Source organism: Geotrypetes seraphini, chromosome 3 (genome assembly GCF_902459505.1).
Source record: "Geotrypetes seraphini chromosome 3, aGeoSer1.1, whole genome shotgun sequence".
NCBI lineage: Eukaryota > Metazoa > Chordata > Amphibia > Gymnophiona > Dermophiidae > Geotrypetes > Geotrypetes seraphini.
In genome coordinates, this window is record NC_047086.1 from 337,183,764 (window position 1) to 337,210,400 (window position 26,637).

General features: G+C 45.1%; 1 protein-coding gene across 5 annotated transcripts in view; it reads right to left on the reverse strand.

Annotated features, from left to right (window-relative positions):
* The window catches only part of XPO1 (exportin 1), a 555,220-nt gene that overhangs the window by 287,748 nt on the left and 240,835 nt on the right, over window positions 1–26,637 (reverse strand). For all 5 annotated transcript variants that reach the window (XM_033936440.1, XM_033936441.1, XM_033936437.1 and 2 more), the window contains one exon: window positions 4,245–4,426. In XM_033936440.1, coding sequence (XP_033792331.1) covers window positions 4,245–4,426 — 182 coding nt within the window. The remainder of the gene's footprint in view (window positions 1–4,244; window positions 4,427–26,637) is intronic.

Consider the following 26,637-nt stretch of genomic DNA (forward strand, 5'->3'; position numbering starts at 1 on the left):
GAATGGGTGGGAAGATGGAAATCTGATAGGTAGCCAAAAAGTGAAAAAGAGAAGAAGAATAAGAAAGAGGCAGAAATAAGCTCAAAGGGAATGATCGATATGTCTGAGGCAGGTGTAGTGAGGGAATAGACAGGAGAGAGTAGAAAAGACAAACGGCTAGCAGCTACTTGAAAGAGAATTAGCAGACAACAGGAAAGCAGAAAAAAGAAACTGGAACCAACATGATATAAAACATCCAGACAACACAGGTAGAAGAAAGACATTTAAATGAAATATGGATAATTATTAGCAAAATACTGTTTACATTTTGACAAATAAACTTGCTTTTTTTTCTAATTGTGTGTGCAGAATTTTGAAAGTTTTTGCACAGAATTCTGCCAGGAGTAAACAAAGAGGTAGAAAGGGGTGAGAGGGAGAAATCTTGCATATGGTGGAGGAAAAGGAGACATGCATAGGTAAGAGAGAGAGAGAAAAGTTGAACATAGAGTGGAGGGCAGGGAGAGATGAAGAAATGTTGCATATGATAATGGAGGGAAGGAAGGGAGAGATGTTATGTGAAGGAGAATATGAAATAGACAGATGGTAGAAAGATACAAGATAGATAGATGGTAGACAGTAGGAAAGAAAAAAAAAAATGTTGGATATGGCACTGGAAGGGAAGATACAGAGATGAAAGATGAATGGTGAGCATGGAGAAAGAAGAAAACGTCATTTGGGCAGGAGACCCTGCTGAGCGAGTTAACAGAAGATGAACAGAAACCATAGCATGGGACCAACATGATTTGAATAATAAGATGACCAGGCAACAAAAGGTAGAAAAAATTTTCTATTTTGTGATTACAATATGTCGGATTTGAAATATGTATCCTGCCAGAGCTGGGGTTAGCGAGCGTGAGCTAGGACCAAATAGAGAGAGGAAAAGTCTTTTTTGTTTCGTTTACATCACAGCTCTGGTGTGGGTTTGGAGAAGGCAAAGGGGGGGGGGTGAAGAGGCTACAAAAATAAACCTGGTAGGCTGTTACAAAAAAAAACCAAACAACAAAACTCAATTGGGCAGGAAAAGTGAATCAAATCGGAAAATCTATTCAATAGGCCAAATCAAATCAAATCGAATTTTTTTCCCCTGAATCGGGAAGCACTAATAGAGGCTGCACAGCACACTTGTACTGTAGCCAAACATTAGTATCTCAGTCTCCACCTGCTGGCAGAGGAGCGTAAACCCAACCGTTTCTGTGCTGGTCTGTAGGGATGTAGGGATGCTAAAGAATCACCATTTCCTGCACAAATCAGAAGAACTCTCCAGAGCCAAATGAATGATGGATTAAGAGTGCCTTCCAAGATGAAGTGCTCTAGAGACATTTACTAGCTCATCTCCTTGAACATTCTTCACAGCTTGAGATGGATGTAGAAGTCCTGTGACTTGTGTGACCACTGCAGAGCAGAGATTATAGGGGTCTCCTGTGGCTCCACACTCAAAAGACTAGGACCAGCACAGCCACCCAAAGCTCAATGAAGACAACATTGCATAAAGGTTCACAGCTGACACAGCAAACAGAGCATTCACTCTCACATTAGGAAAACCTTCCCCAACCTGGTATTGAAGTGCTTTCTAAAAAAAGGGATTAAAAGTGAATCAGCTGGCCATTAGCACAGCTAACTACCAGGCCCAGACTTTCATGGATGCCTTGTCCAGCCAATTCTCTCTTGCTGCTTGTGAAGGAAAGCAGCCACTACAGCCATGACCTTTGAGAGTGCCCTCAGTTTCATGGCCATCCATAATGGCATGATTCTGACGCATGGGAATGTTTTTGTGTGTGTGTCAATCTTGAAGAGGAGTAGGAGGAGTATAGAGAGCATGCCTCCTGGAATGAAACCTCCCTCAAACTGCAAGATACAAGGACATTGCATTGGTTGAACTAAAAATTCAGTACTTAGTTCTGGCTTAGCCTCTCTCATTATCCTTAACCAGCTCAGATGTGTTTGTCTTCACTAAACAAAAACATACACTTGCATCATAGCTTCCAAAAAAAGTGAACCAACTAGGCCGATATCCTGATTAGGTCATACAGCATATCGGCCAATAATCCTTCAGTGACACTGTATCGCTCCATGGTGCGACCTCATTTGGAGTATTGTGTTCAGTTCTTATCTCAAGAAAGATATAGTGGCACTAGAAAAGGTTCAAAGAAGAGCGACCAAGATGGTAAAGGGGATGGAACACCTCTCGTATGAGGAAAGATTAAAACAGTTAGGGCTTTTCAGCTTGGTAAAGAGACGGCTGAAGGGAGATATGATTGAAATCTACAAAATCCTGAGTGGAGTAGAACGAGTACAAGTGGATCGATTTTTCACTCCATCAAAAATTACAAAAACTAGGGGACACTCGATGAAGTTACAGGGAAATACTCTTAAAACCAATAGGAGGATTTTTTTTTTCACTCAGAGAATAGTTAAGCTCTGGAATGCGTTGCCAGAGGATGTGGTAAGAGTGGACAGCGTAGCTGGTTTAAAAATGGTTTGGACAAGTTCCTGAAGGAAAAGTCCATAGTCCATTATTGAAAAATACATGGGGGAAGCCACTCCTTGCCTGTATTGGTAGCATGGAATATTGCTACACCTTGGGTTTTGGCCAGGTACTAGTGACCTGGATTGGCCACTGTGAGAATGGGCTACTGGGCTTGATGGACCACTGGTCTGACCCAGTAAGGCTATTCTTATCTTATCTTTCAATAGAATGGTAGTCCATCAAGTTACTGTTGCATCCATGGCATCCACTGAAAAAAAGTGGAAAAAGGAAGTCTTATTCTTCTTGTTGAACCAGATAAGATTTTCTGCAAAATTCTAATACCTTTCAACACTGCCTCCAGGAAAGCCTCATTTCAAAAGTAAACTTTATTTTTAGAATCTTATAAAGAGAAAAGGACTTGGACAATATATGACCTTTCCAAGATCAAAGTCTTATTCGGACACCTACATTAACAAACTCAATCCTAAGGGCTTACATAACATAGGAAATGAGCAAAGAAATTTCCTTCCAACAGGCATTGGATTCCTCACTCTTCCCCAAACAACTTGCTTTCCTCTAATAGAGGCTGCAGACAAATTTAGCCTATTCTTTCTTAACCCACAAACTGGGGCCCCAACAAAGATTGATATTCTGAAGCACTTCAAATCTTCTCGTTCCCCAGGTAGCTACTTTGGTGTCCCCTCCATTTCCCGCCCCCTCCCCCCAATCAGCCTCAGGAATTCTCTCACGGACTCTAGATGGTTTTCTCCAGAAGTCCCCAATTCTGCTTCCTTGGCTGCTAAGGGCTTTATGACACTCCCTTTTAATTTAAAATATTAACCTACAGTATATCCCTTCAGAAGGCAGGTCCAGGCAGGAACCAAACCACCCCTAAAATCTGTGTGTCAGAAGAAACAGATAAAAGGTAGGTAGGTAGAAAAAACAAAAGTGGACTGTGGTGTAAAACTCTTTTGAGGCTTTCTATACTTGGCAGAGCACCTGCTGTCTGAAGTACCAAGCAGCTCAAGGTTCACAGGCCAGGACATGGGGCAGGAAGAACAATTCAACCACTCCATCAGTAGAACGGTTCACAGATCAATCCTGGAAAATTTTCATTGGGTGAAAAACTAGTAACTGTTACACCAGTCCATATTGAAATCATCTGCTGTTAGGCAGAGAATGCTGGTAAGGTCCAGGGCTGCATCACTCCTTATACTGTGACATCATCACTGAAGAAAGTTCCAGGTCTCTGCCTCCATCTGCTGTCAAGATGACATAACTCACTCATCTAAATCTAGATTGGTTTACCAGTATTAAAGTTAATTTTTTTTTTAAATTTCAAACAAAATATGAGTAGGCCTCAAATGTCCCATTAACTAGTTCAAAACGTGAATGTATGTCAAATGTTCAAAGCAAATTACATCCTTATAGTGGATGTTACATGCTAAGGCAGACTTACTTGTTACACCTTTTCCTTTATTCAATCTGCATAATTTACTCCTGATGATTTATTTATATTCTATAATAGTTCAGACTATAATATTTAGCCTAGCACACATCAATTCCAAAACCTGCCCCAGCATCAATAATCTTCCATGGAACACAGCTCATAATTATGGCTGTTTCAAGAAAAATTGTATGTCAACCAACCATTTACTATTTGTAGATAGTACAGAGAAATGTATCTATATATATATTTAACAATTAAGCAAAAGGATGCCCTACCATGAACACACACCTTTATAACAGTAACAAGAAATCTCTTCTCGTCTTCCTCGTGCATAGCTCCACTGATTGAGCCTATAGCCCAGCACAGCGTATTCAAATTTTTCCATGACCATTCTGTTCCATTAACTTGATTATGAAGCTTTTCTGTCATTATTCTTTCAGTGTCCGCATAATCCAGATGAGTGAGATAAACTGCAAGAATTGTTTAAAAATCAGCCATTAATGTGTTAATTTCAGTGAAGAGTAAATCAAACCTTAAAATTAACTGCTGTAATAAAGACAGACAATATTCATACTTTATTGCATCCTGTGGTCAGAAGATTCTGCCTTAGCACTACAATTTTCCAAAAGTTCAAAAGTCAAGAGGCAACAACAAAGCTGTAAAAATCAAATCTTTCATTCCCATTTCTAAAGGTAAGAAACTCTCCCTACAAAAAGATCCCCATACCCAAAAACATGAAAACTATAATCAACAAAACCAAAATAGCTTATTATATCTACCAGAACTCTACTTTTCCAAAATAGCAATGGCAAACATTTTTCTTCAAAGAGATGCAGTCAATAAAAAGAGATTATGTACTTACCCTGGTAAGCTCTTTTCCAGTAGATAGGAAAGACTTTCTAGACAGTAGGGTTATTTCCCTTTAATTGCATGGCTGCAGAAAGAATCCACTCTGGATTTTTCATTCTGCCTCTGAACTACTTCACTGATCAGTTTAGCGCCCTCTACAGTTAGTACCCAAGCACAGAGAGCCATCCGATCCATGTGAAGTAGAGGCATCTGTGTGAATAGGCTTAAACAAATGGTTCTGCTCAAACATAACTAAACAGTACCATCAACTGCCAAAACAGGCATCAATGGAGCTCAGAACTACTCCCCAGAAAACTGAAATATATACAAATTCCTTCCAGCCCTCAGAGCTAACAGACATCCAAGAATCAGCTTGGAAAAGCATAAACAGACTGAAAACTGTAAGCAGGTGCAGCAAAGACAGGGTGGGGAATCTAGAATGTCTCACCTATCTACTGAAAAAGAGCTTACCAGGGTAAGTACATAATCTCTTTTTCTAGTGCAATAGGTGAGACATTCTAGACAGTAGGGATGTACAAAAGCAGTCCCCCCAAAAAACTAAGTTGGGCAAGTTACACCGACCCTTATGACCGAGGGCCCAAATGTGGAGTCCTGTCTTACCGCCACATCCACTCTGTAGAACTTGACAAACATGTGCAGAGGACCATATGGCTGCTCTGCAAATCTCATCAAGCGAGACAGATCTAGCTTCAGCCCATGAAGAAGCCATACTCTTGGTAGAATGCGCCGTAACTGAAACAGGGGACTGTTTCCCTGAAAGAATATAGGCTGATGAAATGGCCTTATGGATCTATCTGGAAATTGTGGCCTTGGAAGTAAGAGAGCCCCGCTTAAATGAATGAATCAGCACAGATAGTCAGAAAGACAAAACTCATTGCAGACCTCCAAATATTGCAGAAGAACTCTGCGCACATCTAGTTTCTTCAACAAGCGGTCTTGTGACTTGGAACCTGTCAGTTGAAAAGCAGGCAAACAGACTTCTTGATTAACATGAAAAGCGGACACCACCTTAGGTAAGAAGGAAGAAACCATCCAAAGAGAAACCCCATCTCTGAAATGCAGAGGAAAGGGTCCCTGCAAGACAAAGCCTGCAGCTCCAAAATACAGCGTGCCAAGGTAATGGCAACCAGAAAAACTGTCTTAAGCATCAAATCCAAGAGGGAAGCCTCTCGCAGGGGCTCATAAGGAGCCTTAGTAAGGCTAGACAACACCATGTTAAGGTCCCAGGAAGGAACGGATGCTTAACTGGGAGGGCGGACACGAATAGCCCCCTTCAATAACCTCGCAACATAAGGATGAGAAGCCAAGGAAGTCTGCTGCTCCTGGGATCTAAAAGAGGAGAGCCCAGCCACCTGGACCCGAAGAGAGAAGCCACAGTTAGGCCTTTATCCAAACCAGCCTGCAGAAAAGCAAGAATCTGCGAGATCGGAGCTGAATATGGATCCACCTGGTCCTGGGCACACCGATATTGGAAGGCTGATATTGTGGATGACTTCTTAGACCTTAGCAGAGTATACACAACCAGGGCAGAATATCCTTTATGCTCTAAGGCCTCACGCTCAAGAGCCACGTCTTATGAACAAAGTGACTGGGGTATTCCATGGCGATAGGACCCTGCGTGAGAAGGTCTGGATAAACACTTAGGCGTAGGCTGCGACCTCTGTGCAAGCGCATCATATCTGTGGACCAAGGTCTGCGAGGCCAATCTGGAGCCACCAGAATGATACAGCCTGGATGGCTCATGATGTTTATGTTTATTAAAAACTTTATATACCGCATAACGGCCTAAATGGATCCAACGGGTTTACAATGCATAAATCACATTCATCAAGAAAAGAACTTCATTAAAAATAGAAAAGGAAAGATTAAGAACAAAAGTTTCAAAACAACAACTTTTTTCTTCATAAATATTATAAAAAAAACTACATCTCCATAAAACTATTCTAATGGCAAAACAGTAAAACATTCAAATCTCAATGAACCATAATTTATACAGACAGCTAAAAATTGTCCATACCAAAATTAACCAGGACCTAGCCGATCAGTGGACAAGGAGGAAACACATACCGAAGAATCTCCTGAGGCCACAGTAGTACTAGAGCATCAAACCACTTGCATCTTCGACTTAAGAAGCGATCTGCTTTCCTATTTCTTGTTGTAGCTATGAGGTCAAATCGGGCCATCCCCAGCGTCTCACTATCACTTGGAACGCCTCCGGGGACAGGGCCCACTCTCCTGGATCCAGCATCTGTCTGTTGAGGAAATTGGCTTGAACACTGTCTACTCCCGTCACATGCGCTGTTGTCAGTGCTAGAAGATGACGATATGCCCAAAGAAACAGCAGGCGGGCTTCCTGACCAGAGAAGCACTCTGGGTTCCTTCCTAGCAACTGACATATGCCACCGCTGATGCTTTGTTGGAGAAGACTGACCGTTTGGCCCTCTGTCCTCTAAAATTTCACCAGAGCCAAACGAATGGCCCTCAGTACCAACCAGGTGAGTGACCAATTCTGCTGGGAGGGCAACTAGCGTCCTTGACTAGAATAATGGTTGTATTGGACCTCCCAGCCCAGGAGACTGGCATCTGTCGTCACAACCACCCAGGAAGCAATTCGCAGCGGCATGCACCTGGAGAGGGACTGAGGAAGAAGCCATCAAGCTATGCTGTCCCGGTCCTCCAGAGTCCAAGGAAGACTTGTCTGGAATGTGTCTGTCTGAGGAGCCAAGTGGAAGAGCAAAGTGTGCTGAAGGGCGCATATGTGCCACCACCCAAGTCACATCTATTGTGGCTGCCATGGAGCCCAATACTTGAAGACCGACGGAGCTGTCTTGTCCAGGAGACAAGAAATCTGAAAGCACAACTTCTGTCTGAGTGCCTCTGGAAGATAGACGCAGCCAGCTGCCATTTCGAACACCACACCCAGGTATTCCAGGACTGCATTGGCGTCAAATAGCTCTTCCTGTAATTCACAATCCAACCCAGCTCCTCCAGGACCTGAATCACCTGATAAAAATGTGTGCTAATCCTTCGCGAAATGAGGCAGAAAAGAAAAAATAAAGGAAAGCTGAAATGGAAAAATCAATATATTGGAAATAGGCATAGTGAGAGAATGGAACGAGAGAGAAGAGGAAAATAATGGACAGCAGACACTGTAAAGAGAAGATAAGACAAAACGTAGAAAGAGAAACAGGGACCAAGATGATAGAAAAACAAAAGGCCAGGTTCTCATAACTTAAAGGTTGCCTTTAACGTGGTCGCTAAACTGGTTCCAGCTGGTTTAGTCTGCATGCATTTTAGTGGCGGATTATCAAAACGGCTTATGGCAGTCTTTAGCAACCTTTCTAGCAGTCTCTAACACTGCCATGCAAATGGGCTCTTGAATATTGAAATGAGCATTCTGATGGATTCTTAAACACGGCTGAGTCATTTTACAAGTACGGCTTTGGCTTTTGGTGACAAAAAATCAGCAACTGGTCTGGGGGTGCCGGCACAGTACCAGCATTGTTAAAAGTACATCTCATGGCGTGTGTTTTGACTGTGGCTATTGAAACAAAATAAAAATTACATGATTCACATAAATTATAGGAGGTTTTTTTTTTTAGGGGGAGTGATAAAAGTATGCTTCTTAAGCAAGTGTATTATAGCCATATCTTATGAATTATAGTAGTTTTTGTAGGAGAAAAGGCGTGTCTTATGCGTGCTTGTTAAAAACAGATGTTGCATCTGCCTTCCCACCGCCAAGCAATCACCTCCCCACCAATATCCCTCCAGCAGCAGCAAAAATGCTCACTCTTTCCCACCACTAACCTCTTCCCCCCAAGCAGGAAAGACACTTACTATCTCCTGCTGCAAACCAACACCCCTTGGCAGCAGGAAAGATGCCCACTTACTCCCGCTGCAAATATCCCCCCGGCAGCTGGAGAGATGCCCACTTGCTCCCGCAGCCAAGCAACACCACCTCAGCAGTGAGAGAGGTGCCCACTCTCTCCTGCCACCATGCAACTCCCCCGCCCAATGCCTCCGATGACCTCTGCCCTCTTCCCTTTACCTTACTTAGATGGCTGGCTAGAGAGATGTCTATTCCCTCCAGCCAGCAGGCCCGCCCCTTCAAAATGGTGGGCCTTCTCCTCCCCAGTGCATCCTGGGATGCACCGGTGAGGGGCCTGAGACTCAGATTGGCCCAGGTTTAAGGCCCATCCTGGTGCATCTGGGGAAAAGCCTAAGGCTCTGATTGACCTGGACGCATAAGGCCCCCCTCCCATAGGAGGGGCCTTAAACAACCTGGGCCAATCTGAGCCTCAAGTCTCCCCCCAGATGCAATCTAGATCCAATGTCTGTCTGCTGAGGAAGTCTGCTTGTACATTGTCCACTCCCACAACGTGGGCTGCCGAGAGCGCTTGTAGATGATGTTCTGCCCAGGTGAAGAACAGGCGGGCTTCCAGATATAGCTTGGCATTCTTGGTACCGCCCAGGCAATTGACATAGGCCAACATTGTAGCATTGTCCAAGAAGACTTGGACCTTCTGGCCTTCCAAAGTCCTTTGCAATTTTACCAGAGCAAATTCAATGGCTCGAAGCTCCAGTCGACTGATCAACCACTTTCTCTGAGTGGGCGACCAACGTCCTTAAATCGGATGATGGTTGTAATGAGCACCCCAGCCGAGGAGACTGGCATCCGTCATCACTACCACCCAGGACACTATGCAAAGGATCTTGTCCTTGGTAAGGGACTGAGGGCAGAGTTACCGATCCATGATGGCCTGGGCCTCCAGCATCCAAGGTAGAGAGACCTCTGTAATGAGTCTGTCTGCAGAGACAAGCACATGAGTAATGCATGTTGGAGAGGATGCATGTGGGCTCTTGCCCAAGGACCCACATCTACTGTGCCCACCACTGAACCTAGGACTTGAAGATAATCCAACAGTGACAGAGCTGGCTGGGTCAGAAGGCACTGTATCTGAGAACAAAGCTTATGTCTGCATACCTCTGGAAGACAGGCACGACCTGCAGCCGTGTTGAACAAGACCTCCCAGGTACTCCAGGGATTGTGTTGGAATTTACAATCAAACCCAGATCCTCTAGGACTTAAGATCACCTGGGACTGATTTGGCATATGCTAACCCTCAGACAATGAAGGAGCCTGCATCAGTCAGTGATCCAGGTAGGGATGAACCTGTAGGACCCATCTTTCGCAGGTGGGCTGCCATCAACACACTCACTTTGGTAAATGTGTGGGGAGCCATCACCAGGCCAAAGGGCAGGGACGAGAACTAGAAATGCTATTCCAGGACATGAAACCTTAGGAACCTTCTGTGATCTGGGAAAATGGAAATATGCAAGCAGGCCTCTGTCAGATCAAGAGAGGCTAGGAACTCTCTTGAAGCCACCACTGCTATGACAGATTGAACCATCTCCATGCAAAAATGCAGGACACTGAGCACTGTATTCATGTGCACAAGGTCTAAAATAGGTCTCCAATCGGAGCCTTTCTTTGCCACGATGAAGTATATGGAGTCTTCAGGTGGTACCAGCTCTATGGCCTGAATGTCTCTGCTTGCAGTGGCATGCAAGCAAGAAGCTTTGTCTGGGCACCCCACGGGAGAGTCCACAGACTAATCCGTTAGAGATCTGGCAAATTCCAGCTTGTAGCCACTCTGGATGATGTCCAGAACCCAGCGGTCAGATGACATCTGAACCCAGGCCTGCAGAAGGTCTGAGATTCAGCCTCCTAGACTGACAGGGACTATCTCCAACCTGGCATCATTGTGATTTCTTGTTGGAGGGGATGGCACAGGGTGCTGAAGCCCAGTTTCATCTGGGTCCAGAAAACCTGTGTCTGTAATTCTGGGAGATTCTCAAGGAAGTGGAGGTGGAAAACTGCCAAGATCATCTGAAGCCACAAGGATCTGGGTCTATCAAGCAAAGACTTGGGTTGGCAGTCTACTATAGAAAGTAAACACCAGAATATGGAAATCCGATTAGGTATGATGCAACTCGTAGATTTTTTTAAAGGTGTAGAAAAAATCTTGTCTGGTCACCGAGGGACCAATCTGCAGATCAGACTTACAATCAAGAGAGGTTTGCTGTTTGCCGGGGGCCAGGATTCGGGATGTAACTGCTTGCCTGGACAGACTCATCAAGCCCCAGGACCACTTCCCTATGCTTCTCATCCACGTTGGAACAAATGACACTGCCAGGAACACCCAGGAGAGGGTACAAGAAGACTTTAGAGCCCTGGGTGAGAAGCTGAGGAGGATGGAAGCGCAGGTGGTCTTCTCCTCGATCCTCCCAGTGAGGGGCAAAGGTAGAGCCAGGGACGAGCGCATCCAGAGGGCTAATGACTGGCTGCGAGGATGGTGCAAGGAGATGAATTTCGGGTTTCTGCACCATGGAGAGGCGCTACAAGGACTACAAGGATCAGACGGGCCACACCTGACCAGAAGAGGGAAGAACGTCCTTGGACACCGACTAGCCCGCCTACTTCACAGGGCTTTAAACTAGGTAAGTTGGGGAGGGTACAGGCTCAATCAACCCACCTGGCGAGCTAGGCTGCCAATACTTTTTTGAGACTGGGGTAAGTGGACACCAAAATTCTGGGTCCGGGACTGGGGCGAGTACACACATTTCCGAGTCTGGGGTGGGTACATGTTGTGATTTGGGGTCTAGGGATGGTACACACCTTGCAAATTGTACCAAAAGAGTCCAAATAGCTCAAGCGGGAAATCCCCCACAGGGTACACACATTTCTGTGTCTGGGGTAGGTGCTCACATTAAAACTAGCACTAAAAACGAACATGCGACATGGAAAGCCATGTACGTCAACGCTCACAGTTTGGGCAACAAGATCCTAGAATTAGAGACTGAAATGAGGAACGCTGACCTGGATGTGGTGGCGATATCTGAGACCTGGCTCACGGACTCCCACGGGTGGGACATGGTCATACCGGGATACAATTTACTTCGCCGTGACAGGGAGGGCAAAATGGGAGGAGGTGTAGCACTATATACTAAAGATGACATTAAAGTCACCAGAATCGCAGATGTCAGGTACACAGGGGAATCCCTTTGGGTAAATTTGGCCAGGGGGGAAGACAAATGCCTGTATCTTGGCGTAATATACAGACCCCCAAGACAACAGGAGGACCTGGATATGGAACTGATCGGAGACATAGAGAATATCACCTTGCGTGGGGATACAGTACTGTTAGGTGACTTCAATATGCCTGGTGTGGATTGGAACACACTTTCCTCTGCATCCAGCAGCAGCAGGAGGCTATTGAACTCTATGAAGGGAGCAAGACTGAAACAACTGGTACTGGAGCCAACAAGGGAGCAGGCAATACTGGACCTGTTACTTACCAGTGGCGAAAGTGTCACAGAGGTCTCAGTGGGCGAAGCGTTGGCCTCCAGTGACCACAACATGGTATGGTTCAATCTCAAAAAGGGGTTCGCCAAAATTAACACACTGACCAAGGTCCTAAGCTTCAAGGACGCCAACTTCGAGGGCATGGGGGAATTCATCCATCAAGCTCTACAAAACCAAGCAGTAACAGATAACGTAGAAGAAATGTGGTCAGCTCTGAAAGATACCTTACAGGAGGCAACCAACCGATATATAAAATCAGTAAGTAAACGGCGAAGGAACAATAGGCCACAGTGGTTCTCTGCGGAGATCTCGGGCCTCATAAAAGAGAAGAAAAGAGCGTTCATTTCTTACAAAAAATCAGGGAATCAGGACTCGAGAGAAGACTACCTGGCCAAGGCAAGAGCCGACAAAACAGCAGTTAGAGAGGCCAAATTCCGAAACGAGAGACGTTAGCGAAGAACATCAAGAAGGGCGATAAATCCTTCTTCAGTTATATTAGCGACAGAAACAGAAACACAGGCGGGATAGTACGCCTTAGGAAACCAGACGGGAACTATGTAGAAGCGGACTCGGAAAAGGCTAAACTTTTAAACGAATACTTCTGTTCGGTCTTCACCTGCGAGGAGCCGGGATCCGGCCCTCAGCTACAGACAAGGGATAGCTCAGTAGACCCGTTTAGTAGCTTCGAGTTTACGCCAGGCAGTGTCTACTGTGAGCTGTCTAAACTCAAGGTTAACAAAGCGATGGGGCAGACAACCTACACCCCAGGGTGCTCAGGGAGTTAAGTAATGTCTTGGCGGAACCACAATCTGCGCTCTTCAATCTCTCCCTTAGTACGGGTATAGTCCCGTTGGACTGGAAAACGGCTAACGTCATTCCACTCCACAAAAAAGGTTGCAGAATGGAGGCTGCAAACTATAGACCGGTGAGTCTCACATCAATAGTGAGCAAGCTGATGGAAACTCTTATCAAACGTCAATTGGATACGATCCTGAACGAGGAGAATCTACGGGATCCCCGTCAACATGGATTTACTATGGGGAGATCCTGCCAATCCAACCTGATCAGCTTCTTTGACTGGGTGAAGAGGAAGCTGGATGTTGGGGAGCCCCTGGACATCGTATACTTAGATTTCAGCAAAGCTTTCGATAGCATACCACACCGCAGGCTGTTGAGCAAAATGAGTTCTATAGGATTGGGTGACACTTTGACAAAATGGGTTGAGAACTGGCTTGGAGGTAGGCTTCAGTGGGTGGTGGTGAACGACACCCCCTCTGAAATGACGGAGGTGATAAGTGGAGTGCCGCAGGGCTCGGTCTTGGGCCCGATCCTGTTCAATATCTTTATAAGAGACTTGGCTGAAGGGCTTCGAGATAAAATAACGTTATTCGCAGATGACGCCAAACTATGCAATGTAGTAGAAAGGAGTGCAACGGTCAAAAACTCAATGTCCGACAATATGACGCATGACCTACTCCTACTGGAGCGTTGGTCTAGGATCTGGCAACTAGGTTTCAATGCCAAAAAATGCAAAGTCATGCACCTTGGCAGCCAAAATCCATGCAAAAGTTACACCCTTAATGGCGAGATCCTAGCATGGACTGTAGCAGAACGGGACTTAGGGGTGATCATCAGTGAAGACATGAAGACTGCCAATCAAGTGGAGCAGGCTTCATCTAAGGCTAGACAAATCATAGGGTGTATACGTAGGGGTTTCGTCAATCATAAGCCTGAAGTCATTATGCCATTGCATAGATCCATGGTGAGACCCCATCTGGAATACTGTGTACAATTCTGGAGGCCTCATTACCGCAAAGATGTGCTGAAACTGGAGTCGGTCCAGCGAATGGCCACCCGGATGGTCTCAGGACTCAAGGACCTCCCGTACGAGGAACGGCTGGATAAGTTGCGGCTATACTCACTCGAGGAACGCAGAGAGAGGGGAGACATGATCGAGACGTTCAAATATCTCACGGGCCGTATCAAGATGGAAGAAGATATCTTCTTTTTCAAAGGTCCCACGGCTACAAGAGGGCATCCGTGGAAAATCAGGGGAGGGAAGCTGCACGTTGACACCAGAAAGTACTTTTTCACTGAGAGAGTGGTAGATCGCTGGAATAGTCTTCCACTTCAGGTGATTGAGGCCAGCAGCGTGCCTGATTTTAAGACAAAATGGGATCGTCACGTGGGTTCTCTTCACAGAGAAAGGTAGGGGAGGGTCATTAAGGTGGGCAGACTGGATGGGCCGTGGCCCTTATCTGCCATCTATTTCTATGTTTCTATGAACTAACATTGGTCCATTATCAACACCCCATTGCCTAATCGTTATTTAGCTACGCGAACATTAGGAATTAGTTAACTTTTGTAGTTGATGGGTGAACAGCCAGGGCCATGGAAATATTAAGTAATGGTAGTTAATTCTCAATGGATCATCCCCATTTCATTTCAAGCAGCTTAATCAGGAGAAAACATGCCCAAAAGATTCCCGTAACTTTAGGGAACACTGGAACTGTTATTTGGTTTTAACAATCCGCAGCATCCACCCACCATCATATAATAATTTTATTTATTCATTTAAAAATGTATATACAGTGCTCCCCCGCTAATTTGCGGTCTATGACCGCGAATGACTGGGCAGGAGAGGTCAGCCAGAGGCAGGAGAGGGCAGCCGGGCCTTACCAATCAGGCTTTGACACGCAGCTCTTGATTGCAGAGGCCCGACTTTAGTATAGGAAGAGGCAGTATGAGCATACTGCGATTGATTTCCTTCACTCGCTGGTGCTCCGGCTGCCCTCTCCTGTCTCCCCGGCTATAAACTGTATTCGCGGTTTTTCAACATTTGTTGGGATCCTGGAACGGAACCCCTGCAAATATCGGGGGAGAACTGTACTGCATATTAGCTATGCAGTTTACAAATTACATACACAATATCTTGAGCTTCCGACAAACAGGTCTAACACAGGAAGACAAAATAGACACATTTTTAACAAATTCTTAAACTTCATCCTCTTCACACTGGATTACAAAATTCCAGAAAACGATGAACAAACATTAGCAGTTCAAATTTCAACAATATTAAAATGGGAAGACATTGATAGTCAAATTCATTTTTGTATCATGAAATTCCACAGAAGCAGTAACAACCACAAGGAGGGATTACTATAGAAAGGTATTAACATAGGAAGGCATTAACGAATAGTTGAGTTTTCAACATTTTCTTACAATTAATCCACCCAGCACAAAATCGCAGAATACCAGGCAGGGCAATCCAAAGTTTAGTACCTGCCACAGACATCATTGTTGCTCCAATCCTAATTTGCATAATTGACATCTTACCCTCTAGACCATGGATCTCAAAGTCCCTCCTTGAGGGCCGCAATCCAGTCGGGTTTTCAGGATTTCCCCAATGAATATGCATTGAAAGCAGTGCATGCACATAGATCTCATGCATATTCATTGGGGAAATTCTGAAAACCCGACTGGATTGCGGCCCTCAAGGAGGGACTTTGAGACCTCTGCTCTAGACCAAGGGTGCCCACACTTTTTTGGATGGCGAGCTACTTTTAAAATGACCAAGTCAAAATGATCTACCAACAATAAAATTTTTAAAAAACACAAAGCACACAGAGAAAATGTTAATTATTATTTATATTCTGGTTTTTTTTTCAGAGATCAAGGCAGATGACTTTATGCAATGTCACTTCAGTAACAACTATACAAAAATAGACAAATATATCCCCTCCCTTTTTACTAAACCGTGATAGAAGTTTTTAATGCAGTGAGCTACGCTGAATGCCCTACGCTGCTCTTGATGCTCATAGGCTCCCTGCGCTAAAAACCGCTATTGCGGTTTAGTAAAAGGGGGCCATAGTGCAAAATATAGACAGCAGATATAAATTCTCAAAACAGCCACATTTTGATCACTAAATTGAAAATAAAATCATTTTTCCTACCTTTGTTGTCTGGTCATTATTCAAATCTTGTTGGTCCCATGCTCTGGTTGTCTTATGATAACTTGCTTGCCAGGGTCTCCTTCTTTCTTCTTTCTCCATGCTAACCATCCATCTTCTATCTCTGTTCTCCCCTTCCGTTTCCCTTCCCTGGAAGTCTGGCATCTTTCCTTTTTTTCGTCTCCATCCAAAGATCCACTTTTTCTCAACTACCCTTTCATCCAGCATCTCTCCCTCTTTTCCCACCACTCCAGGATCCACCATTTCTCCTTTTCTTTTCCCAATTACCCTCCTATCTAGTATCTCTTTCCCCCTCCCCCTCCACATCATCCCTTGTGTCCAACTTCTCTCCCTTTCTGTTCCTTCCCTCCCTAAATCCACCATCTCTCTCCCAAATCCTCTGTTTTTAGACTCATTATTTCTTCTCCCCAAAGTCCGGCATATGCACGTCTCTTTGAACCCTCCTTCCCTCCCCTCCATGTACCTCTACACCAGGATCCCCCTCCTCCGAAGGCTTGCATCCCACCCCTGAAGGCCTGTGCTACCCTTTGAAGGCCTGCCCCTGCCCCCCCCGGAAGGCCTGCCCCCCCCTCCCTGCTCTTCCACATTCCTGCAGGGAACAGCCTGTAGAGAGGATCGCTGGTACTTTAGCGATCCTTGCAAGTTGTCATAGGCCTCGGGAGCTGTCTTCCCTCTGCCCCCATCCTGCCTCTGACTCAGAGGAGGGGCAGGACCGCGGCAGAGGGAAGACAGCTCCTGAGGCCTATGGCAACCTACAAGAATTGCTAAAGTACCGGGAGGCCAGGGAGAAAGCTGGATGTCACCCAGTGGCAGCTGCTTGCCCGACGGCTACGGCAAGACCAACGGGGCCAACCCCAATTTCTCCGTGGAGAGCAACGAGGGCAAGCTGCCCTGCGCCGACTACATCAACATGTCCCCGGCCAGTGGCTCCACGACCAGCACCCCTCCTAATTGCTACCTAAACCCGACCGACGACCCACATAAGCCCTTCTACTCCTACTTCTCCCTTCCACGCTCCAAGCATGTCCACCGCTATAAGGACGAGAGTGCGAAACGCCCCTCTGTCATCCTCTCCAGCCGCCTGCTCTGTGCCGAGGACTCCTCTTCCTCCTCCACCAGCAGTGACAGCCTGGGGGGTCTGGAGGGCAGCGGGGACTGAACGAGCTGACTTCCTGACTGACCCTCCCCTCTTGCCCTCTAAAGTAGGAGCGGCGGCGGCCAGCCAGCAAGAGGCAGCATTGCAAATCTTGCTGCTTTAGGGGGTGAGGTGGGAGGATCAATCACAGAATTGGGAGGCCAATTTTTTTGGGGGGGGAGGGAGGGGGGTTAAAATCGTATCGATTCACCCGATGTGAATAGATTCGAATCGGGCAGCACTACAAAGTCCTTGGCTCTTACCTCAACAGGCTTCTTTCTCCTGTAGTGCGCTAAGCTTCATCCCCCACCTACCTTCACCCCGCCCTGCCAGCACTCTGATTGGCCGGCGTTCAAGAGGTGGGCCAGTCAGGAAGGGAAAAAAAAAAAAAAAGAAGAGAAGGGAACCTGGTTCTGCGATCGACTGGGGTTGCCTGAGCGATCGACATATTGGGTACCCCTGCTCTAGACTCAATTTCATACTATTTTCTGATCTTAGATATCTGCTGAGAGTAGCTTTAGAGGTGGAATCTCCAGCCAATTGTCTGATCCAGTGCATTCTGAGGGCAGAGATGGAATAAGCTGAAACTTTACTCATAACACAAATAATGTCAACAGGCTCCTCTCCTTCGTGTTCCAAAATATGTATCCTGGAAAACAAGCACGCGTCACAAAAAACGCTGCTGAGGCTGCCAGACTCCCAAGGACAACATTTCAAAAAGCCTCTTAAGGACCATAACTACATGGAGATCCTCTATATCCTTGAGTACTACATCGCCTTCCAAGAGAGGTGCGCTTAGTAACTTGCACAATTAAAAAATCCTCTCTTAGCTGGGTAAAAAGCTGCTGGCACTCCTGTGCCATAGGATACAGCAGAGATATGGCTCTCACAACTTTGAGGGACCACCTCAGGAGAATCCCACTGATCAGTGAGTAATATGCTAATGTCTGGATGCAAGGGAATTGTATGGGACTGAACCCTCACACCACTCATATGAGAGGAGAAAATAGATGGACTGGCTGAGAGTCTAGATTCAGCTTAGGAAGGGACTCAAAAATGAAATCTAGCAGAGCCATAGGCAATAAGTGCAGGACCATGGGATCATCCCCAGGATCCAAAGTGCTAGACCGCAGGCCTGCATCCCCCGAAGCAGGAGGTGCATCTTGAGACAATAAAAGAACAGCGAGACTCATCATCATCTGTGTCCTCATACAAGGCCTTGAGAAGTGAAAGACAGAGGCAAATTCACCCAGAAGGGCTGTGCCCTCCCATGCAGCATCCAAAGCACAGCCTGCCTGTGCCCTGAAAGGCTTTCCACATTAAATTGACGAATTCCAGTGAAAAAGTTGTATCAGGTAGTGCAGAGTCATCCGAAGATAACTAGCTTGCGTCTCTTGGGCTCTACGGCTTCCATGCCCTTTGGTGCAGGACAGTCACTGTTTCTAGGACCAGAAAAGAAAAATGCTCGAACCACTGGGCTAGCCACCATTTCTTCAGTCTAAGAGTGCAAAGGAGAGACTAAGCCAGACACTCCCGCCTCTCTTGCACATACAGCACAGCACGTGGCACAAGGATGCTCCTGAGGTGCATAATCTGCACATTTTTGGCAAGGATTATTGGTAAAAGAGCCCAAGGACTCCATCCCAACAAATTTTAAGGCAAAACTAGCAGATGTAGAGAACTTTAGAAAAATTGATAGCTAAAATTCAAAATGGTTGCCATCAGGATTTTGGCACCAAAAAACACTGAAATAACAAAGAAAATTAAATGCAAAAACTGGCAAATCTAGGATTTTGGAAAAGGGGGAACATAGGAATACAAGTACAAACCCCTGGAAACTAAAATTTCTGACACCCCCCCCCCCCCCCAATTCACTTAACAGGCTTTGACAACAGGCAAGTAAAACCCATCAAAACCACTACTGCTACCGAACCTATCACACCCACATCTGTTCCTTGTGCATACCTTAATACTAGATCTGTCAGGAATAAAGCCTTCCTAATTAATGATTGGATCATCAACAAGCAAATAGCCTGCCTTTTTCTAAACGAAACATGGCTACTATCGGAAGATGATCCAATAATAATTGATCTCCTACCAGACAACTTCAAAATCCTTACGCTAAACCGCGCGGGAAAAAAAGGAGGAGGATTAGCAATTATTTTTAAAGAAGGATTTGAGTTCGAACTACTGGATTCCAAAATGACCGACCAACTAGAAATTTTAGCCTGTAAAATTAGCAACTGTCAAATAGAAGAATCCCTATATTATTCTATGTCCCACCAAAAAGCTGGCCAAAAGCTAAAGAAGACTTCTGTGCATTTGTCCTACACAATTCAATCGGTCCTTCTTACAATATCATTGCAGGAGATATAAACATACACCTAGATGAAGAGGACAACACAAACGCGAAAGAGTTTAAAAACTTTCTATTCCTACTCAATTACAACCTCCCTCTACCCACACAAACACATGAAAAAGGCCATCAGTTAGATGTAGTAGCCATGTCCACAAAATACATCCCAGACCCTGTCACCTCTCTACTTAAAGGCACCTGGTGTCATGATATCTGGTCTGACCATTTCACTTATTATTTCAAGCTAATCTGGTCTTATTATAAATCTAAAACAAGCCCAATGATAAAAAAGAGAACATCACACAAGAGGCTATATTAATCCAAAAGAATACTGGTCACAATATGGATTGCAAACAGAGACAGAAGAAGGAATCGATTTCTGGGATCACTGGATGACAACCAGCACATCCATTTTAGATAAAATCGCCCCTATATGTAATAGCAAAAGCAATGCAAATAAATATAACAAATGGTTCGACACCGAACTTCTAAAAATGAAACAACTAGCTAGACGACTGGAAAGAACTTGGAAAAAAACAGGAGAACTAGCAGACCGTAATAAATGGAGAGCTAACATAAAAATCTACAAACAAATGATAAAAGACAAACGTAAAGCATTATACTCCACTAAAATCAACTCATCTAGCAATGGTTCACAAGGAATCAATACAAAAGAGCTATTCAACCTGATCACAAATTTATTTGACACCACTCGCTACACCACACCCACACACAACATTAAGCTACCCTCTGCAAATGACTTAGCACTGCACTTCGATTCAAAAATTAAAAACCTTAGAATCCACTGTTCAACAAACGACCCTAGTGATCATCAAATAGCTAACACCCAAGGAAATGATATACCGGCAGACATGATCTGGAGCTCCTTTCAAGATTTAGAATGGAATAATTACACCAGACTATATAACAAATACTCTAGATCCTATTGCGTTCTGGACTCATGCTCCCCAGAAATCATGAAAGTGGCACCATTAGAATTTAAACTATCGCTGATGCAATACTTAGCCCACAACCTAAAAAATGGGAAGTTCCTCTCTAATAATGGTCACATAATAATAACCCCAATTCTAAAAAATCGTAAAGAATCTTCAGCCCTAATATCCAACTACAGACCGGTAGCATCCATTCCGTTTGTTGTAAAAATCATGGAGGGATTGATACACACCCAACTGATGGATTATCTTAATCAATTCTCTCTCCTACATGAAAACTCAATCCGGTTTTAGACCGTTATTCAGTACGGAGACAGTAATTGCGGCTATCTTAGACAATCTGCGCCTACTGTTTAGCAAGGGCCTCAATGCCCTGGTCATGCAATTCAATATGAGTTCAGCGTTTGATCTGGTAGACCACGGGAAACTGCTACAATGCCTAGATGCTATTGGTATCAGGGATGAGGTGTTGAACTGGTTCCGTAGCTTCCTTATATCCCACACCTATCAGGTACGTTTTAATTATGAGCTTTCCGACACCTGGAGCAATGCTTCCAGTGTGCCACAAGGGTTTCCACTATCCCCATTGCTTTTCAACGTCTACATGTCCTCACTGGGCATGCAACTAACCCAGCTGGGGATAATACTATTTAGTTATGCAGATGATTTTACGATTATCATCCCATTCGCTGATTCTGTCTCTGAAACTATTCCCAAAGCTTCAGAAGCCATAAACGTGATGGAGTAATGGATGACAAACTTTAGGCTCAAACTTAATTCATAAAAAACGACATTAACATAGAAACATAGAAAGGTGACAGCAGAAAAGGGCTACAGCCCATCAAGTCTGCCCACTTTACTGACCCACCCCATTAAGTCTGAGTGCTGCTTGACCCACGTAGGGATCCCACGTGGATGTCCCATTTATTCTTAAAGTCGAGCACGCTTGTGGCCTTGATCACCTGCACCGGAAGTTTGTTCCAGTGATCTACCACTCTTTCAGTGAAGAAATACTTCCTGGTGTCACCACTAAATTTCCCTCTGAGTTTGAGCGGGTGCCCCCTTGTGACTGAGGGTCCCTTGGGAAAGAATATATCATTTTCCACCTCGACACGACCTATGACGTACTTAAAAGTCTCAATCATGTCACCCCTTTCCCTGCGCTCCTCTAGAGAGTAGAGCTGTAATTTGCCCAGTCTTTACTCGTATGAGAGACCCTTGAGTCCGGAGACCATCCTAGTGGCCATTTTGCTGGACCGACTCAGCTCGAAGCACATCTTTACGGTAATGTGGCCTCCAGAATTGCACACAGTACTCCAGATGAGGTCTCACCATGGTTCTATACAGTGGCATTATGACTTCAGGTTTGCAGCTGACGAAGCTTCTATTGATACATCCCATCATTTGCCTTGCCTTGGATGAGGCCTTCTCCACTTGTTTGGCAGCCTTCATGTCTGCACTGATGATCACTCCCAAGTCCCGTTCTTTGTTTCTTCACCTATGATAAATATGTACAGTCCCCTGCATTGTAAATTGCTCTCAACTGCATAGTACATTCCCTTACATTGTATCTTCGCTGTATATGTACAGTCTCTTACATTGTAAACCGCTCTGAACTGTTTGTGGTATTGCGGTATACAAAAATAAAGTTATTATTATTATTATCCGCTTGACACCAAAATACCACTATGTATCAATAAACTTAGTTACCCTCTCCAGCCCACCACGATACATCGGTATTCAGAACCCTGGTCCAATCCTTCGTACTAAGTCTACTTGACTACTGTAACATCGCCTATTTCGCTATTTCCCCAAAAAATATGCAACGTTTACAATTGATGCAAAATGCAGCAGTCGGACTGATCTTTGGGCTAAAGAAATTTGACCACGTGACACCCTACTACCGGTAGTTGCATTGGCTGCCGATGGAGGCACGCATAAAGTTTAAATTCGCCTGCTTCTGCTTTAAAGCACTACACGGACTTGCCCCTAAATACATAACTGACCTTTTCTCCTTCTCAGCCAACAGACACAAGAGAAGCTCACATTCCAACTTTGTTTCCCCCCCAGTGAAAGGTTGTAAACTGAAAAAACACCATGAACACCTTCTCTCACACCAGGCAGCATTGTGGGGTAAAGACCTAGAACAATTGCTTTCGCCTACTACTTACGAGGAATTTAGGAAACGTCTAAAAACACACCTGTTCCTAAAGCATCTAGACAACTGATCCACTCATCTCTCTCCCCTCAATAGCGATTAACTTGTCCTATTGATCACTTTCTCCTCAACAATGGATTTCCTGTCCTATTAATTTTCTTTCTTCCACCCTCTTAAAGTCAATCAATTTGTACCTTTGTTTAATCTTTTGTAAGCCGCATAGAACTTCACGGTATTGCAGTATATAAACTGTTATTATTATTATTATTACTCACTGTAGCCTGTGCTGGGAAACTGCTGCAGCCTGCCTCAGGTCTGAACAGTAGCTGGAAGTAGAGAAGAAATAATTGCCTCATCCAGAATGTCTCTCCAATGCTGAATCTTTGGGTTGCCAATCAGACACGGCATCTGACTGAACACCTATCCCTGCGGACAGACTGATGCGCAACCAGGAAGGAAGCAAAAACACAGCTGGAACCCTGTGAGACACCACTGAGCATCCTACAGATGCCCGACAGCCTGTGCTCAAACCTCTGCCAAGCAGCAGGTGACCCACACTAACAGGGGATGGCCCCGAGTAACAAAAATGCTTCTGCAAGCTGGCTTACAGCTCAAATAAAATAAATAGCAGAGAAAGCACAGTTACTTACCATAACAGGTGTTATCCAGGGACAGCAGGCAGCTATTCTCACATATGGGTGAAGTCACCGATGGAGCCTCGATGCGAAAGCCTCGCAAGCCAACTTGCTTGAAGAAACTAGAACTTTCGAATCAGCCGCATTGTGCCCAGCATACGGCACGTCTCCTCAGTTCAGATAGCTAGCAAAGAAGCCAACCAGGGGAGGCGGGTGGGTTGTGAGAATAGCTGCCTGCTGTCCCTGGATAACACCTGTTACAGTAAGTAACTGTCCTTTATCCCAGGACAAGCAGGCAGTCTATTCTCACTTATGGGTGACCTCCAAGCTAACCAGAATGGGATGGTGGGAGTGTTGGCAATTTAAGAGAATAAGTTTTGTAACACTCTCTGGCCAAAATGGCCATCCCGTCTGGAGAAAACATCCAGACAGTAGTGAGAAGTGAAAGTATGAACCGAGGACCAGGTAGCAGCCTTGCAAATTTCCTCAATAGGCGTAGATCTGAGGAAAGCTACTGAAGCTGCCATTGCTCTGACTTTATGGGCTGTGACTCTACCCTGTAGTTGTAATCCAGCTTCGGCATAACAGAAGGAAATACAAGCAGCCATCCAGTTGGAGATGGTTCGCTTAGAGATAGGATGGACCAACTTGTTTGGATCGAAGGAAACAAAAAGGTGAGGAGCAGTTCTGTGTGGTTTGGTGCGTTCCAAATAAAAGGCCAAAGCACGTTTACAGTCCAGAGTATGAAGAGCTGATTCTCCAGGATGAGAATGAGGCTTTGAAAAAACACTGGAAGAGTAATGGATTGGTTGAGATGAAATTCCGATACCACCTTAGGGAGGAATTTAGGATGAGTACTGAGGACCACCTTGTCATGATGGAAGACAGTGAAAGGTGGATCAGCAAATAAAGCTTGCAGCTCACTGACACTTCGAGCAGAAGTGAGGGCAATGAGAAACACCACTTTCCAAGTGAGATACTTCAGATGAGCCGTAGACATTGGTTCAAATGGAGGCTTCATCAATTGAGCAAGAACAATATTGAGGTCCCAAATCACAGGAGGCGGTTTGAAAGCAGATTTGACATTGAAAAGTCCTTTCATGAATCTGGAAACCACCGGATGAGCAGAGAGGGGTTTCCCTTGAATAGGCTGATGGAAAGCTGCAATTGCACTGAGATGGACTTGGATCGATGTAGATTTGAGACCAGAAGTGGATAAGTGCAAAAGGTAATCCAAAAAAAGAAGATAAGGAGGAATGTTGAGGCTCCTTATCATGAGAAAAACACCACATAGAAAATTTAGTCCATTTTTGAAGATAGCATTGTCTAGTGGTAGGCTTCCAAGAAGCCTCTAAAATGTCTCTGACAGGTTGAGAAAACTGAAGAGGAGTCATGTTGAGAGGTACCAAGCTGTCAGGTGTAGAGACTGCAGGTTGGGATGAAGCAGAGATCCCTGTATGTAAGCAAAGATGGAAAAACTGGTAGAAAGTATGACTCCCTGCTGCTGAGTTGAAATAGAAGGGAGTATCAAGGTTGTCTCGGCCACCGAGGAGCAATCAGAATCATGGTGGCATGATCGTTCTTCAACTTGAACAGAGTCTTGAGAATGAGAGGGAATGGAGGGGATGCATACAGGAAGAGATTTGTCTATTCCAGAAGAAAAGCATCTGCCTCGAGGCAATGAGGAGAATATATCCTGGAGCAGAAATGAGGCAGTTTGTGGTTGTGGGGAGCTGTAAAGAGATCTATCTGAGGCGTTCCCCACTGTGAAAAATGTGATGAAGAGGCAAGGAATGGAGTGTCCATTCATGAGGTTGCAGAAGATGACTCAAGTTGTTCGCCAAGCAATTTTTCGCCCCTTGGATATAGACAGCTTTGAGGAAGGTGTTGTGGTGGATTGCCCAGTCCCAAACCTTCAGAGCTTCTTGACAAAAGGAGGAAGATCCCGTCCCTCCCTGTTTGACATAATACATAGCGACTTGGTTGTCCATCCGAATGAGGACTACCTGGGCGTTGAGAGCCTTGAAAATCGCTCTGAGTTCCAACAGATTGATGTGACATTGACGATCCGTATTGGCCCAGTGGCCTTGTGTACGGAGACCATCGAACGCCCCAAGCGTAGATTGAAGAATCTGTCGTGAGGACCTTCTGTTGGGGGGCATTTGAAAAAGCAAGCCTCTGGAGAGATTGGAAGAGAGCATCCACTAACGGAGAGACCGCTTCAATGAAGGAATGACTTATGTGTCGAGAAAGTGGGTCGCAAACCTGTGTCCACTGAGATGCCAGGGTCCACTGAGGAATTCTGAGGTGAAGTCTGGCAAAAGGAGTCACGTGTACTGTGGAGGCCATTTGACCCAGTAGTATCATCATGTGTCTCGCTGAGATTGAAGAGTGGGAAGACACTGCATGACAAAGTTGAAGAAGAGCTTCCAGACGTTGCTGAGGAAGGAATGCTCCGAGTTGGATAGTGTGCAGAACAGCTCCGATAAATTGTAGATTCTGAGAGGGTTGAAGTTGTGATTTGGGAAAGTTGATTTCGAATCCCAAACTCTGTAGGAACCACATAGAACGCTGGGTCGCTACAAAGGAACTAGTTCGATGGCCTGGAGATAAAGCAGAGCTTGAGCTTCCTGAAGAAGATGGGCGGTCTGGGATGGACTGGAAGGATACTCTTTTGGAGGAAGCTCTGGTGGAACCTGAGTGAAATGAAGAGAGTATCCTTCCCTGATGATGGGACAGCACCCAGAGGTCGGATGTTATTGTCTCCCATTGGTGGTAAAAATGATAGAGATGACCTCCAATAGGGGGAAGAAAATTCAGAGACAGAATGGTAGAGGTTATGCTCTGTTTTAAACAGTCAAAAAGGCTGCTTAGCCTTAGGTGCAGCAGAAGATTGAGTTTTCTGTTGCTTTTGATTCTGCTGTTTCTTGGGAGGAGTGTAAGGAGCCATCCTTGGAGCAAACGCCTCTGGTAAATAGGAGGAGGGCGTGCAGGCTTGGCAGGAGTTGGCTTTGGCTTAGGTCTGACAATAGAAGCAAAGGATTTTTCATGCTCAGACAATTTCTTGGTGGCTGCCTCAATAGATTCATTGAAGAGGTCATTACCTGCACAAGCAATATTAGCCAAGCGGTCCTGAAGATTAGGATCCATGTCAATGGTACGAAGCCAGGCAAGGCGACGCATTGCTACAGAACAAGCAGCTGCCCGGGCAGACAACTCAAAGGCATCATAAGAAGA